Source organism: Vigna unguiculata, chromosome 3 (assembly GCF_004118075.2).
Source record: "Vigna unguiculata cultivar IT97K-499-35 chromosome 3, ASM411807v1, whole genome shotgun sequence".
NCBI lineage: Eukaryota > Viridiplantae > Streptophyta > Magnoliopsida > Fabales > Fabaceae > Vigna > Vigna unguiculata.
The window spans coordinates 10912146-10928632 of record NC_040281.1 but is presented as its reverse complement, the minus strand read 5'-3'; the positions used below and the strand labels follow the sequence as shown (position 1 = coordinate 10928632).

Sequence of the window (16487 nt, the reverse complement as noted above, 5' to 3'; positions counted from 1 at the left end):
GTGTGTAACATGTAAAATTGAGACTTTTTTTTTTCTTCTAAATTTGGTATTGTATAAGTACGTAGTTGATCAGAACTCGATTACTAGGGGATATTAAGATGATAATTAAGAAAGAAGCCACCACAAACAAGATAACACACCAAACCTTGTTTTATTAACGTCAAAACAGTTTATCTATTGCCGTAACATGTTGAAGCAATTAGTATCTATAATTAAAAAATTGATTATTTGTGCTGGTCCTTTCTTTCAACTCAAAATTCTTTCAATTTTATATTATATTATTACTAAAATTCTCATATTTCATAAAAAAGTTCTTGCAAAAATTTATTAAAAAGTTTTACAAAAAAAACATCTTTTGTAATTTTTTTAAAAAATTTTGATTGACAGATAATTTTTTCATGGATAATTATTTTCTATAAAATTATAAAATTTACAAATATTTTTATACAAAATATTTTATTTAAAATATTTTGTAAAAAAATTGTTAATAATTTTTTGTAAAAGTTTTTTATAATAAATTCATACGTATTTTTTTATTAAAAAATTTAAAATAAAATTCACAGGAAATATATTTATTTTAGTAGTGTATAAATATATCTTTTAGATTAATGCATAATAAGACAAGATGATTATTATTTTTGGTGTTATAAATTTATAGGAAGGAGCAGTTTAACCTTCTATGGTGGAGCAGCTGGATTGTAGCATTTGGAAGGAGAAATGGACGTTTATGACAATAATTTATAATAAAATGCTTTTGACTTTTAAACATATTAATACTTTCGCTTTCGTGATTGTGTCAAGTACTTATCACAACTTTTTTTTGTACTACTTTGAATTTTAGTAGTTAACGTAAATCATTAATTATGTATATTGTTACTTTTTAATACACCTGATGTATGTGATTTAGGTTTTACAAACAAACATATCTACATGAATGAATCAACATGCACTCTATGTATTTAGAGTAAAATGTGATATGATATAAATATTTATATTATCTTAATCTTAATAAATTTAAATAATAAAGAAATGTATTTTTATTGTAAAATATATGTTTGAAAAACGGAAAAAAAAATTCTCAAATCTAATATAAATACAAAATATAAAGTAAATATTTGTAACATTTTTCTTCTTTTAATATCTATTTATTTGAAATTTAAATTTTAAATTTAATTCTCATCCTTTTTTTCTCTTTTTTTTTCTCTTTTTGATTTGTAATTTGTCTTTCTTTTTCTTCTATGGATTACATCTTCATTTGATTTGACATTTTTTTATTGTATTTTTATTCTATCAATTTCATCTTTTTTGTCTATAGTGTTAGTAAAGTTGGGCTTTATAGATGATAAAATGTAGTTATTCATCTACTTTCTTTTTATGAACATTAATATTCTTTAAGAGATATTCCTCTTCTTTTAATTTTGATTCTTCTTCTTCCTTTGTAATAATAAACTCCTCTCTTATAAAATATAAAACAAAATTTTTATCTTTTATATTAAGTTTGAATACTTCTTTGTTGTTTATACCTTTAATCACACAAAATTTGTTTTCAAATGTCATCTTATGAACTATTTTTAACACATGAGAAACATTTAACAAATTTTGATTAATCTCAAGAACATATAAGATATCAACAATTAAATTGGCACTTGAATAAATTTTAAGTGCAATTGTTTGTGTACCTTTCCTAATAAGTTGTTCTTCATTTGAAATTCTTACTCTAAAAATTACGATTTGTTGAACTTTTTGAAAATTTCTTGATTATGAGTCATGTATTTGTACAACTATCTATAATTAAACCTTTTTGTAGATTTATTAGTTGTAACACATAATATTGCGAGAGGTATTTCATCTTTTAATTCGTCATTTACAATCTTGACCTCTTATTTAGGTGGTTGGGATTTGTATACCTTTTTTACATGTCCAAATTGACTACATTTGTGGTATTTTGCATTTGGCCTTTACCAATACTTGTAGTGTTGGTGATTATTTTCCTTGTAATGGGACAAAATGGAAAAACTTGTCTGTTGTTTTTTTGTTACATTTTCTCCTTTGTAATTTTTGATTGTGAAAACACTTCCATTAGTAAGAAGTAAAGTACCTTTAATTGCATGATTTTCTCTCATTAATCTTTGTAGCAATTTTATCCACAAGTCTAGAATCTCCTTACCCAATAATTTTATCTTGTTAGAAATATCCAACAATTCGTTCGATTATTCCTTTAAATTCTTTCATCATTTGTAACTCAAATTCCCTTATCAAATTTAACACGTTCATGTCTCAATTCTTCTCATTTTCCTTGTATTCTTCTTCCAAGTAATCCTAAATTTATTTGAGTGAATTTAGGAACCTCATCTTAGTGAGGATCATTAAACACCAACAAACAAGTATGACTTCACATTTTCCTTATTTGTCTTTTTCTCCTTTTACATATTAATTTGAACCATGATGGAATTTTTAAGTAACATATCAACAATGTAATCCTCTTCCACAACATTCAATAAGTCTAGATTCTAATATAAGTTTGCAATCTTATCTTTCATAAATCATAACTTTCACCATCATAAAGTGAAATAGTAACATGTAATAGTTTTTCTTCCATTCTACACATTCCACAAGAATGATGATTCTCAATATCATTAATGAGATTCGAGTTATAGAAATATGAAATACATGTGATATAAAGGAGTTTGTCAATTTATTTTATTCATACACTCTATGTATAAAACAAAATATGACAAAATATAAATATTTATAATATCTCAATTTTAATTTCTTTAATCTAAATAATAAATAAAAATATCTTTAATTTTATGTAAAAGATATTTATGAAAACGAAAGGTTTTCCTAAATTCTAATTTAAATAAAAAGATATTAAACAAATATTCTCAATAATGATGATTGTGTGAAGTTAGTTAAACTATGTACAATAAAATTTTTATATTGGGACATATTTTCATACATAATTTTTTGAGTAAAATATTTTATTCTAACATTCCATATTGTGTCTTCTTGTTTGTAATTCATTGTTGAATCAATAAAATTCTTAGTTTGACACATACTTAACAAATATAGCAATTTGCTTTGTATGCCTATATTGTATAACCCTCATCTTGTATTTAGACGATGGTTTTCAACAATTTCAAAAAATTAAAATACATAACATTTGAATTATTTACAATTTAATTATCTTTATTTATTAAAATATCTTAGATTTCAGTTTTTTTATTTAGATAAATTAAATTATAATAGATATTATAATAGATAATAGATAACATATAACAGATAATGGATAATAAATATACATTTTTTTTTTTAAATATGAAAAATATTAAACAATTTTTGTATTATCAATAAATATATTTTATTTATCAAAAAATATTAATTTAAGAAACAAAAGTAGAATATATTTTTTAAAATTTAATTTAAATGACCAAGTAATTAGAAATCATTAAAGAATATAATTAAAAATAAAATAATAGTATAGAAAACAAGAATAAATATTTTAAATATGTTATTGTGTAACATAATAAATGGGTAAAAGAATACAATAACTCTTTAGAGACATGTGACACTAAAATAAATATGAATAACAAGGTAAAAAAAAGGGTAAAATAATAAAATAACTCTCTATGATCATGTGATAGCAAAATAAATATGCGTAAAAACATAAATTAACAATATTAAATGACTTAAAAACCAACATTTGGACACTTGTCAACAAATGGGTAGTAAAGTAAATTTTTTAATATTTTTTTTAGATTATAAGATATTTAATATAAACATGTTAAATATATTTTTTATAGACAATTTTTTGCAAGAGAAATTTATTACATAACAATTTTTTTTGTATTATCAATATATATATATATATATATATATATATATATATTATTTTTTAAATAATAGTAATTTAAGAAACAAATATAAAATTCTAATTTTTAAATAAATATTTTTATATAATATATTAAAATTGACATCATTATAATTTTTATATAAAAATTAAATTTGATCTCATATTCGATAAGGACAAAATTGATCAATTTTAATCAAAATTGGGACTAAATTGAATAAAAATAACAAATATAAAGACCAGATTGAATATAAAACATTTACTCTAATACGTAACACACAACTGGATTAACACACGAACATTTAAAAAAATTTTAAAAATTAAAAAAAAATTAAAAAACCACAAAGTGACACATGATATTCACCGCTCATGGTCGTTAATGATTTAAACGATGTTAGCAAAAAATGACCTAATTGAACAAAATTGGCGACAATTAGGACGTATTAGAGCACACACAAACAAAATTAGGATTTGTAAAACCAAACAAAAATTAAGATCAAAAAGGCATTTTAACCTTTTTTCTATATGTAGGTGGATCGAATGCAAATGAAACCACTAGTCATTTGTAAAATTAATAAATATTTTGGTTATTATAAAATTTTAGTAATGTGTAATTGTTTAGTTTTTATACAATTATTTGAATTTTCTCTAGTTGTTATTTGATAATTTAATTTGAGATTATACTACTATAATATTTTTCTTAATAGTTGACATCATGAAAAGAAAAGAAAAAATATATTATTTTAATATTGAATATTTTGATAGTATCATGATTCCCTTAATGTGATTTTTAAAATTTTTTATAAAAATTATTTAATTGATATTTGAAACATTAAAAAAATAGTGAGTATGAATATAGGAATATATTTGTTATTCGGTAGAGATGGTAGAGATGAATATGAGTTAAAAATTATATATTCATTAGGTTTAGTATTGAAAATGAAGATAAAGATGAATTTTTATTATAAAAATAAGATCATAATACACATATCCACTCTACCCATCCCTAATAAAGAGTTTATGGCATAAACCGCTCTGCCATGTTCCAATCTTTGATAAAGAGTTTATGGCATAAAGTAAGTTATCTAAATGCGTTAATTCAAAACCATAATTTCAAAATATGTTTTTATACTTTGATAATTAATTATATTCTGAGTTTGGTTTAAGATTCAGTGACCTACATGACGTCTTGGTGCGACCCCACTGTTCCTTGGCCAAGTAGTAGTTCTTTGGAAAAATGACAACATTAGTACACACTAAGAACTAGGTTACTGGCCCAGCTAGTTGTACTAGTACTGCTAGGTACTACCTCCTCTGCAATCATAACATTACCATGAAAATGGTCCTCAATTTTATCTCACGGTACACATTTTTGGATTATGATCCTTTGTGAGGAAAAAGAAACCGAGTACTTAAAAAGGTTAGTGTGCAAGGGAAAGAGATTCTTTTTCTGTCCTTTTAAAAACATATCACTATTTTAAATTATTAAATTATACGAACTAAGTTATACAAATATATAATTTTCTATAGATATATAACTTTTATTATTCAATATGTTTTTTTTTTTTCAAACTGAGGAAATGAAGATAAGTAGCTCACCTAGTCTTATATAGTTAGATTCATTATTAATTAGCTATTCTTTTTGTAGTTCCATTTTTCATTTTCGAATTCATAATTTGAGGAGGGAACTCAATATTTTAAGATCTTTCCAGAAAGATAATGTAAAAAACAGTTTACTCCTCTAAAAAAATGATTAGGTTATGATTGTTTTATTTTAATCTAGGGTTTGAACTCTATATATACAAATCATGACGTGGCTGGACTCTGCAAAGAAAATCTCACTACATGAATATTATTATACCGCCCACATTCTTTCATACACATACATTCGTACAAAAAAAACATTTATTTTTTGATACAATAACAAATCTGTTTTAATACAATAGATTTTTTTTAATAGTATGATCAGATTGAAATGAGTCACCTGGATGAGTAATTAAAAATACACTAAAAAACAAAATAAAATTACGTATTTAGTTCAAAAAACAAAATGTGCTCTTAAAACTACGTTCCCAAAATTGTTTTGTGCTCTTAAATTTTGGGAATAGTTCTTCATATTATTGTTAATAATTTTGATAAATATTCTAAGATAACCTTTCTTTCTCAACCCTTTTTGCTTAAATAAGAACTCTAGCTTCCACAAAACAATAATTAATTATACTTAACATTTAAAAATAAATATATAATAATAATTTGTTAATTTTTATATAACAAAATTATGTTGGTAAAATAGTTTCACGAGTTCATAAAAGTTAAAAAAAATGAAATGAAATTATATATTTGGAATTCATTACTTAAATTTTAATTATTTAACAAAGTCACTACAAAAAGGAAACAATTTCGAGGTTAGAATTAGAAAATGATAAATGAATAGGCTTTTGAATATCGTACGAATTTGTTTTAATTTTAATATAGAATCCTCTACTATTACATATCAATTTCCTAAATACAAAAATATTACATAACTTTACTTATAAAAATACGAAAATAAAACAAAGAGCAAAGCCAATTATGAAAGAAACAAATTCAGAGCCAAGTACATATAGTTGTATTTGTTTTTAAAGAAAAGGAGAATTAGAATATGATTCAAAATTCTCTCTCTCTCATTTGTCCAATCATCCCGTTGTAATGTCAACCGGATTCCGGTAATCACCATTGTTCGTACCTTTTTAACCGTTTCATATATAAAATCACTTAACCCCAACCCTTTCTTTTGCGAATAAACCTATATTTGTCAGTCATATATTTTTATATTCACCACGTAACTCAAGAACCTAGCAAACCTCATAGATACAAACAAGTCTGCAATTTCATAAGAAGAAGAAGAAGTAAAGGCTTGCCATGGCTGAGGAGTTTCAAGCTAGGATTTGTGGTGAAAACTGGTGGAGTAGTACTATTGATTCAGCAAGAAGTGTATTCCCAGTAACCTCATCATCGATTGCTTCTTCTCCTTGTTCCGTGGCAGCTCATAATGATGCAGGAATCTACAGCACTCGCCAAACAGATTTGAAGGCTACCAAGTGTTGTGTTGAAGAGACTAACAATTTACTTTCTAACACTACTTACCTGGGTTTTTCTGATGCACACAAGCCACCCAAGAGTGAATCAGCCAGTGGAAGCAGTGGAAGTGGTAGCTTGTTGATCGATTCTACCATACAGATGATGGGTTTTGGCCTCACATCTTCAACATCAGAGAATTGGAATCAACCTCTATTAGTGTAAGACATCGCCAAAAGTAATATGTATATGATCATATATGCTTTACTTTTGCTAACATTTTCTTGTCAAAGAGAACTTTAATTAAATTTTTTATGTAATATATGTGTGGGTGGAAAGGTTTCTAGTATATGGTCCAGCGTTTCCACTAGGGTTCAAAAAAGTTTATTTCTCTTAACTTTTTCTCATTGATTTCATTTGAAAAAGGGAACTTGATCTTATCAAAGCATATATAGCTTATACTATAGCTCTCAATTTTTTCTTTAGCTATTGGATTCTCCTAATCATGACCTTATATTTTGTCTCTTTTTTTTTATCCCATAGTCGATGTAATAATGGAAGGCCAGAGAGCAATTTTGATTCCGTGCTTCAGGAAGAAACGGGAATAGATTCTTCTAATTCACAAATCCGCAGGGATTGGACTCCGAAGAGCTTCTCCTCTGCTGGTGGAGGAGACCAACAAATTGATAATTTCAAACCATTGAACCAAGAATTTTCAGTAGATTACCAGAGTCTAAGTTCTTTAACCAGCAATGGGTTGTCATCAAATCGTGATTTTGCAATTGGATCAGCCTCCTATGGTAACCCTTCAACGTTACAAAGCTTATATGAACCTGATCCTCACCCACAATTACCACAGCACTCACTTTTCACCAACCGTTCAATGTCCTATTCATCAAAAGCAAGTTATGGGACACCCTGCACTGAACTAGCACCAACATGGTCTAAAGTCTCTACTTTTTTGAAGCCCACAACAACAGCAAAGCAACACCCTATTGGACTTCACTTTTCTAACAACACCACTTTCTGGAATGCTTCCGCCGACGCACTTAACGACATAAGAGCAGGTACCTTTACTTCATCGCAATCACAATATCAAACACCAACCTTCGATCCAGAGAAACACAATTTCCCAAGTACTCCATTAAACAAGGTATATATATGTTTCAGTTAGTACAGTTTTTCATGTTGGCTTAAAAATATATATCCATATATATCTCTAGCTAGCTAGGGTTTTCCGTTGAGCACTGTAATTGATAAATATGTACTGAAGTGCAGCTCAACAGTGAAGAAACTATAGATTCAGCAACAATGGCGAGGAAAGATGCTTGTGAACCAGCATTAAAGAGGCCAAGGATTGAAACTCCGTCCCCATTACCGACTTTTAAGGTATTGTACTGTTTTTGTTTACTATGCAACAATATTGTTCAACCTTTATAATAATTTCACTTTAGATTTTAATCAACTTGACATGTATGGACAGGTTCGGAAAGAGAAGCTAGGGGACCGGGTCACTGCTCTTCAGCAATTGGTTTCACCTTTCGGAAAGGTGAACATTTTCGGATATGTCTCTTTCACTTTTATTTTTATTTTTTAATTTCCACATACGACTACGATAGAATTGAGACCTTTACTTTCTCAGAGCACGTTGATAGGTAAAAATGTAAAAACTCACTCAGATATTTTACTCTTGTTCATCTCAACAGACCGACACCGCATCCGTTCTTCACGAAGCCATCGAGTACATCAAGTTCCTTCATGATCAAGTCAATGTATGTTTCCATTGACCCAACATTGTTTTGAACAAAACCCTAATTATTTGAGTACCATGTAGAAATCTTTAATAGGAAAATGGTTTTACTGTAAGACCCTTTTTATGCTGTGTTTTAAATATTATCTTGACATGAATTACAGGTTTTGAGTACCTCATATATGAAAAACGGAGCTCCCATCCAAGTGCAGCAGGTAGTAAAAATGTGTTTTATGAATATAGTAGGTGATATGACATGAATTAAAATGATTAGATGCAGTATGTTTTGATTAGAATTAGGTGGTTATGTTAGTTTTTGAAGAGATAGTAGGAGATTAGTTTTTGTTGTAGTGAAAGATTTATTAATTATATGTTTGTTGAAAGGAGTGTGATGATCTGAAAGAGTCAGAAGGAGCACATGAAGATTTAAAAAGCCGAGGTCTGTGTCTGGTACCGATTTCAAGCACATTTCCAGTTGCAACAGAAAGCAGTAGCAGTGGTGAATTGTGGACGCCTACATTCAGGGGCGCTCTGTTGAGATAGGGAAGATAAAGGCAAAGTGGAGAATTGATGACGTATTGTTAACTATTTGCATGTGTAAGATGATGAAGGAGATGAGAAAAGGTGAAGAAAACAAAGGATCAAAAAGAAGGAAAAGTGAGAAAAGAAACGAAGGAAGTGACCCTTCAAACCTCACCAGGGAAGCTGGGCCACCCTCGACCACAATGATGTGCGCTTCCAAATCATTAGTGACCACTGGAACAGAAAATATTTAACTTCCATACATATATTTTATCATCCCATATCTTAGTTAATTTGTGGTTGGTGAGAGTAGAATCATATATAAATTCACCCACATTTCGTATTAGTTGTTGCTTCTAGACAATTCACAGCCTATGGGCTAATTTAATGCCTTTTAATTTCTTCCACTCGATCGTTGTTTATATTTTTACAACTAAATTTTAACAATTTTTAATGAGAAAGTTGTCAATTTAGTTATTAAAAAATCATTTTTCTTATTTATTATCACATTAATATATCAATTTAGATTCTCTACTTATTTTTTATATTGTATTTCTCTTCTATTTTGAAAATATATTAATAGATATTATGTTTTAAAATATATTGATTTTTTTTAATTATAACATTAGTGTATTTTGAAGCTTCTAAAATATTAAAAATCTGGCCTCGTAATATATTTTGTTCCAATTTCTGTTTAGCAGTTTTTTGTCACAAAAATAAACTTATTTTAATAAAAATACTTAGATAAATACATTCCCCTTTAATTATCAAATTAGACAGTTTTATTATCACCCTGACAGTTCGATCTTCGGTTGATTGAATTTTCAACATGAAATAACGCCACTTCTTTATTTTCTTTTCTTTTTTTTTGTTTAAGAGAAAACAAAATTGAGTGATATTGTTTATGGTTGATAATTCAATTTTCTGAAAACCAAATTCTTGAATAATAAATGAGTCTAATTTAAGAATTAAAAAGGAAATAAGTTTATTTCCATAACTTTTCTTTAAATCGATTTACTTTTGGGAAAAATTCATGTCTAGCACAGATTCTTTTTTTTTTTTGTTTAAGAGAAAAATAAAATATTTAAACAGTACATAATATTCATATTTTTTTGGTTAATGTAATTTTTATCTTTCAATTATTTTAATGGTGTAAGGTGTTTCCCTTCACTCACCTTTCTAAGATATCATTTAATTGGGTGGTCTGGACGATCAAGTGACATGGATTTAAGTTTTTAAATTTAAAATAAAATAATTAATAATGATTAATTAACTATAATGTATAAAGATAGATAAATGATTATAAAAGATGGAGGATCTTATAATTTCTTTGCCTTAAAGGCTTAATTAATTTTATTGTCTTGTTGTTCATTTTGCTAGGTAAGTGATGGCAGCTGTTTTGTCTTTAACCGGTTCTGCAATAGCACCTTTACATTGTAAATTTAAAGCCAAAAGTGGTCCTAAAAAATTAAAATCCACTCTTGTGAGTAATTATTTTAATGAAATGTTCATTAGTCGGCCAGTCTTCTTCTCATAAAATTATCAGAATAAAATAAACCGTTTTAAAGAAAAAAGAGAATAAAATAAATCATTGATTAAAAGAAAAAACATTAGAAATGAGATGGGAAGAGTTGGTTACTTTGAAGGTGTAGCTCATTCTCAACTTTCATTAATTTAATAGGAGAATGATAAATATATGTGATTCAATTTGTGCTTATTTTTCACGTGTGCATTATATTAATGATAATGACAAATACAACATTATAGATGAGATGGAAAGAGATAGTTATTTGAAATGTGTATTTCTCCCTGGAAGCCGTAGGTGGAGGATTAGAGGCGCTATTAGTACCCAAACCTTTAAATAATCTAGATTTTTTTTTATGTTGCATGTGACATCAATTGTATTATGACAGAGGTCAAATGCACTATCAAAAAAATATAATTTAGTGACCACCAAATTCGATCGCTAAATAACATAAATCAATCGCTAATACCATTTGTGACTGAATTAGCGACTGAATTTATGTGGTAAGAAAAACCTTAGTTGTAGAAATAATAGCAACCAATTTTTATGTAGTCACTAAATAGATACCGAAATATGAGTCGCTATTTGGTCCCTAAAAGTTTGGTCACTTCCCAAGCATAAGAGACCAATTTAGTAACCAAAAGTGATACTAAATTCGGTTGCTAGTTTGGTCGTGGAAGGTAGGTAGTTAGTGACCAACTATTTCGGTCGCTAAAGTATGATTATTATATTTATGTACAGTTTTCTTTTGGTAGCTAAATTTGGTGGCAAAGTTGTGAGACAAACAATGACCAATTATATCAGTCACTAAAGTATGATTATTCTCTTGATATACGATTTTCTTTTTGCGCTGAAATGGTGGCAAATTTTTTATCAATAGGGACTAATATTGGTTGGTCGCTAAATTGGTGACAAAGTTCGAAGACTAATAGCGACCCATAAAATCGGTCGTTGATTAGCAAAAAAACAAAAAAAAATATTATTGGTATTATTTACGATTTTTACCTGCTTAAAAACAATATTTTTACTTATTTATGAATGACAAAATTTAATCTAGCTAAGTAATAACAAACTACATTACATAATATAGTAAAGTGTAGTACACACATTACAAGTGATAAATATATAACATGATCCAAAAGAACAAAAAAAAAATAGTTTGAAAGTGTGCAACATTGAAACACACAAAATAACTAAACATGAAACTAATGATCTCCTGGTCTACTATCACTGATATGGTCTACTCTACCATCTCCAATAGTAGTAGGATTAGTAGGACCTGCCACAACATTTTTCAAATGAATATGTTGCAAAATAAGTTTCATTTGTTAATCTTGTTGGCGCATACATTCATTTTGTTCATGCATACATTCACTCTGTTCGGCAAGATTTTTCAGCAAGTGTTCAACCTTTTCTTCAAGTATCTTCTCCTTGGCATTCTTTGCCATAAGTTCAACATTCAACTTCTGAATAGTCTCACGCATCTCTTCTATTTGATGTACTACTGGAGCTTGGCTAGTAGAAGAGTGAGCACCTGCATAACTATAAAACTTTTTGCTTAATGTACCAAGTCCATACACATTCCCTTTCTTACTTTCACCTCCAACAACACTAAAGTATATTTCATTGTCATCAATAGAGGGAACATGAGCGTTTTGTAAAGATGACCCTTCATGCATGTGTTGTTGTTGGACTTCTGCTCGGCGTTGCTTATATTTTTCCTGAAAAATAATAATGTAAACTATTCTCAAGAAGGAAACACACAACAAACACTAAATTATAACATTAAATGTTAAACATATTGCAAGGTCACGAGTCTTGTCATTGACCCATTCTCCAATCTTTAGTTTCTTTGTTCTTTCTACAATCTCCCAAGCAGTTGGTTCTCGTTCAAGTTGCCTAGACTACATATATTTAAACATAAGTAAAAGTTAGCATCTTAAGTCTAATATATTATATTTCAATTAAATATACAAAAATATAATAAGTACCATTTTCTCAAAATGAGCTACAGTAGATATGGAACCACCATAGTAGTGGTGGACCAAGTCACAATTGAATCATGGTGTTTGAGCTTGTGTTACACTCTTAAGTAAAAAGAGTTGCACCCTCACTAATAGCTATAACTTTTGGCCTAGTGGTAAGTACTTGGTTATATCAATTGGTATTAGAGCCAATATTACAAGTTTGATTCTTGGTGGGTTAAGTCACAATTCGTGTGATCCTAACAATTTATGCATTATGAAATTCATAACAATTAAATTTAGTAATTTTTATTTATTTTTACATAAAATAAGTTATTTGATATTAATAAGTAGTAAAATGTAAAATTAAATATTGTAAAAAGAATTGATTAAGATATATTTTTTATTTTTATTTTTGAATGACTAATTGTTTTGTTTCAATTCCTTTCTTATTATCATTATGTGTTAAAAATTTCACATCGATTAAAGATAAGATAATTTTATAGTATATAAGTAGGTGCAAACCATATCTTACAAGTTAGTTTTACGAGATTGAATTAGACTTAAAATTTATTTCTTAACATGGTATTAGAGTTATGGATTAAAGTTTCTAGCAAAATTCATTGTTTGTTAGGCCTATCAGACGCTATCAGATAATTTATTAATGTCTACTCTCACGTTCGAGATGTACCTTAAAATGAAAGGGGTGCATAGGAGATCGCCGTACAAGTTAATTTTGTAGGATTAAATTAGACTTAAAATCTATTTGTTAACATCATCTTATCTATTATTTTTCAAGAAAAAAAAGTTAAATACAAACTTATTATTTTATTTTTATTTCTCGTCTATTATGTTTTATTCTTGAAGAAAAAGATAACACTTTATTGTACCACTTAATAGTAAAATATTAATTTCATAGTATAATATTTTTATTTCATAAGTATTTTCAATAGTAATTCTTCCTAGGAAAGAATATACAAGGAAAAAGTTAATAGATTATCAATATTTAATTTTTCTTTTTAGTTCAAAATCAAATTAATTATATAAAAAATTTTCCTTTCAACATTCGAGATATATACACTTTTGTAACAAATTTTATCCTTTGGATTTTAATGAATAAAAGAATATTAGTTTAAAATTTCAACTTGGTGATGCTCTTAACCATTTATTGATGATGCTCTTAACCATTTAGATTTGAAGAATTAATCAATTATATTTGAATTTTATCAATCTTTGACAACAATAGAGAAGTCAAATAAATTTTACTTGATAAATAATTTAGTTCGTCTTATTAACTCTTCTTGTTTCTACGGTTATAACATAAAAATCCTTTTTGCGATTAACATTAGTAAAATAATATTGCAAAATAAAAAAAATGAATTTCTTATGAATAATGTGATTATTTGAGAAATAAATAATTAAAAATTAGAGTTTTGATTCAACTATTAAATATTGATGACTTCCAAAATTTGAATGAAACTCTAATCAAAATAATATACTAAATATTTAAGAAAACAAAGTTTAAATGTGCAATTCATATAATGTTTCACGTAAATAGACATTGTTTTACATGTGTTAAAACTACATATCATAAAATTACAATGACCAATTGTCAATACCATTTGATTCATCCTCATTTTGTAGTGAAGGAGGAGGTTTAACTAGTGAAAATGTTTGTCTTGTTTTATCCTTCAACTTTGCTTAGAAGATCGATATATATTATATCCTTCAAGTTTTTATTTTCTTTAAATAAGTTTAACCAAGATTTTTCATTTGTTTATAATTTACCTTATATGATGAAATTTGAAGAAATTGAAGGAAACAAGTTTAAATTTTGCACTCTTTAAACAAAGTTGTACATGGATCTTCTTTTGTCCATTCAATATTAAAGAAAATGTCATCATCCAATGGTTGATTGAACAAACTTAAATATGTCTTTTAATGAGTCTATATACATAATTAATGAAAATGATATTCAAAAGAGTAATATAAATTTATAATAGTTAAAATCATACAAAATTTAAATCCCTTATGACTTCTATATTATGTATACAAAAAAAAAAATATTATTTTAAAGCTTTAAGTACTACCAAATCATCTAACTTAAAAAAAAAAATCTCTAGGATTTGAGGACACTCATATATCAAACTTCAAAAATCTTATAGGTATTCTAAAACGATCTCACCATATTTAAGTAATAATTGTATTCAATTTTTATTAAACCAAAATTAAAGAGCAAATGCGTGTTTTAAACAATTATAATATAATTGATTATTTTTAAAAATAATTTATCACATATTAATTGAAGATAATTCACTATATTAAGTGATAACCAATTAATACGTTATAAAAACCTTTCTTAAATATTTTTGAAAAAACCTTAAGTAAAATGAAGGCTTCAGTGTGAACATATTCGCTATTTTAAGGTAAATGCACGACTCATAAATTCACACATGAAATCTATTAACACTCAATACATTGTGTTTCATCATAAAAAATACAAGATAAGTTCTTCAGTCTTTAAGATCCTTGATAAGTTTTTGAACAATAGTATTTTGTTTATTTTCAATATAGATTCATAATGATATATCAAATGTTCTTTCTTTATTCACAAAAAGATTTAGCCAATCCAAGCAAAACATGACCACATATGTATTTGGTGCAAGAAAAGGTTATTATACCAATAGCAAATTATTTATATAAAATATACATTCAAGAAATTAAGAACTACATTCATCAACTCACACATTATATTTGATTTATACCATTGTAACCAACAAAATATGACAAATTAATAACTGAATAGAACTTTCGTAAAATATGAAACTTACAATCAAACAATTGTAGAGAACATTAAAAGATAAAAATACCGCTGGATTTGGACAATTTTCATCATAAAACCCAAATGCTAATTTATGAATATTTAATAATTTTATTTCTGTTCAAAATAAATGGTAATTTGTAGGAATAACGTAATTTTAATTTATAGTTACCTATAAATACTTAAATATTTTTATTATAAATATCATTATTTTTCTTTTACAAAATAAAAACATACATATCTTCGTCTAATTTTTTTCCATTGTTTAACACACAAAAACATAAGGAAAGTGATAGTTTGACGAGAAATTTTTTGACAAACTTTGACAAAGTACCGATTTAGGTAAAAAAGTGCTATTTTATTACTTCATTTTAATTAAAAAATAAAAAATTAATCTATTTAATTTTATTTATGAAAATTTTGTCAAATTTGTCAAAAAATAATTTTCTAAAACATATTAAACCTTTTCCATCCCTTTTTGAAATGATACATGAAATCTTGAAGTGTAATATGACATAACAAATCGTCACAAATTTATTAAATATATCATTATTCTTAGTCCCCAAATTGTCCATCCAATTTCAAAAAGTTGGGGAACGAAAAGGCATGAGGCATTATTTATTAAAGTATGCGAATTATGAGTCTTCACTTATTTTCTTTGATAGAAAACTTTCTCTTTTTCTTGTTTTGGCTAATCAATGATGACAATATATATCTATCTTATAGTACAAGTTTTTCTTCCCACCTGAAAAGGGTTCCTTCTTTTCACAAAGGAAAAAAGATGTTATTCCTTCTTTGTTGGTACTTTGAATCTGATCTTCCAAGCTTCTGAAGAACTTTGATCTACCAATATTATTAATATTTCAACGTTAGGAAGGAAACAAAATAGAAGACAAGAATTTGTTCAAAAAATAAAGATGGAATGACAAATCATGAGGGCTAACACTTAAAAATTATTCTTTTTTTTTCATTTGGAGGTTCAAAATCTCCTAAAATTA

At 26.7% G+C, this 16487-nt stretch overlaps 1 protein-coding gene across 1 annotated transcript; it reads left to right on the top strand.

Annotated features, from left to right (window-relative positions):
* The first annotated feature begins 6692 nt into the window (after positions 1–6692).
* LOC114176205 (transcription factor bHLH112-like) lies at positions 6693–9589 on the top strand. Its single transcript, XM_028061162.1, has 7 exons — positions 6693–7128; positions 7451–8060; positions 8186–8296; positions 8391–8456; positions 8614–8679; positions 8822–8872; positions 9042–9589. Exons 1-7 carry the CDS (start codon positions 6752–6754, stop codon positions 9198–9200), a joined length of 1440 nt encoding a protein of 479 aa, XP_027916963.1. The 5' UTR covers positions 6693–6751; the 3' UTR covers positions 9201–9589.
* The last annotated feature ends 6898 nt before the right edge of the window (positions 9590–16487 follow it).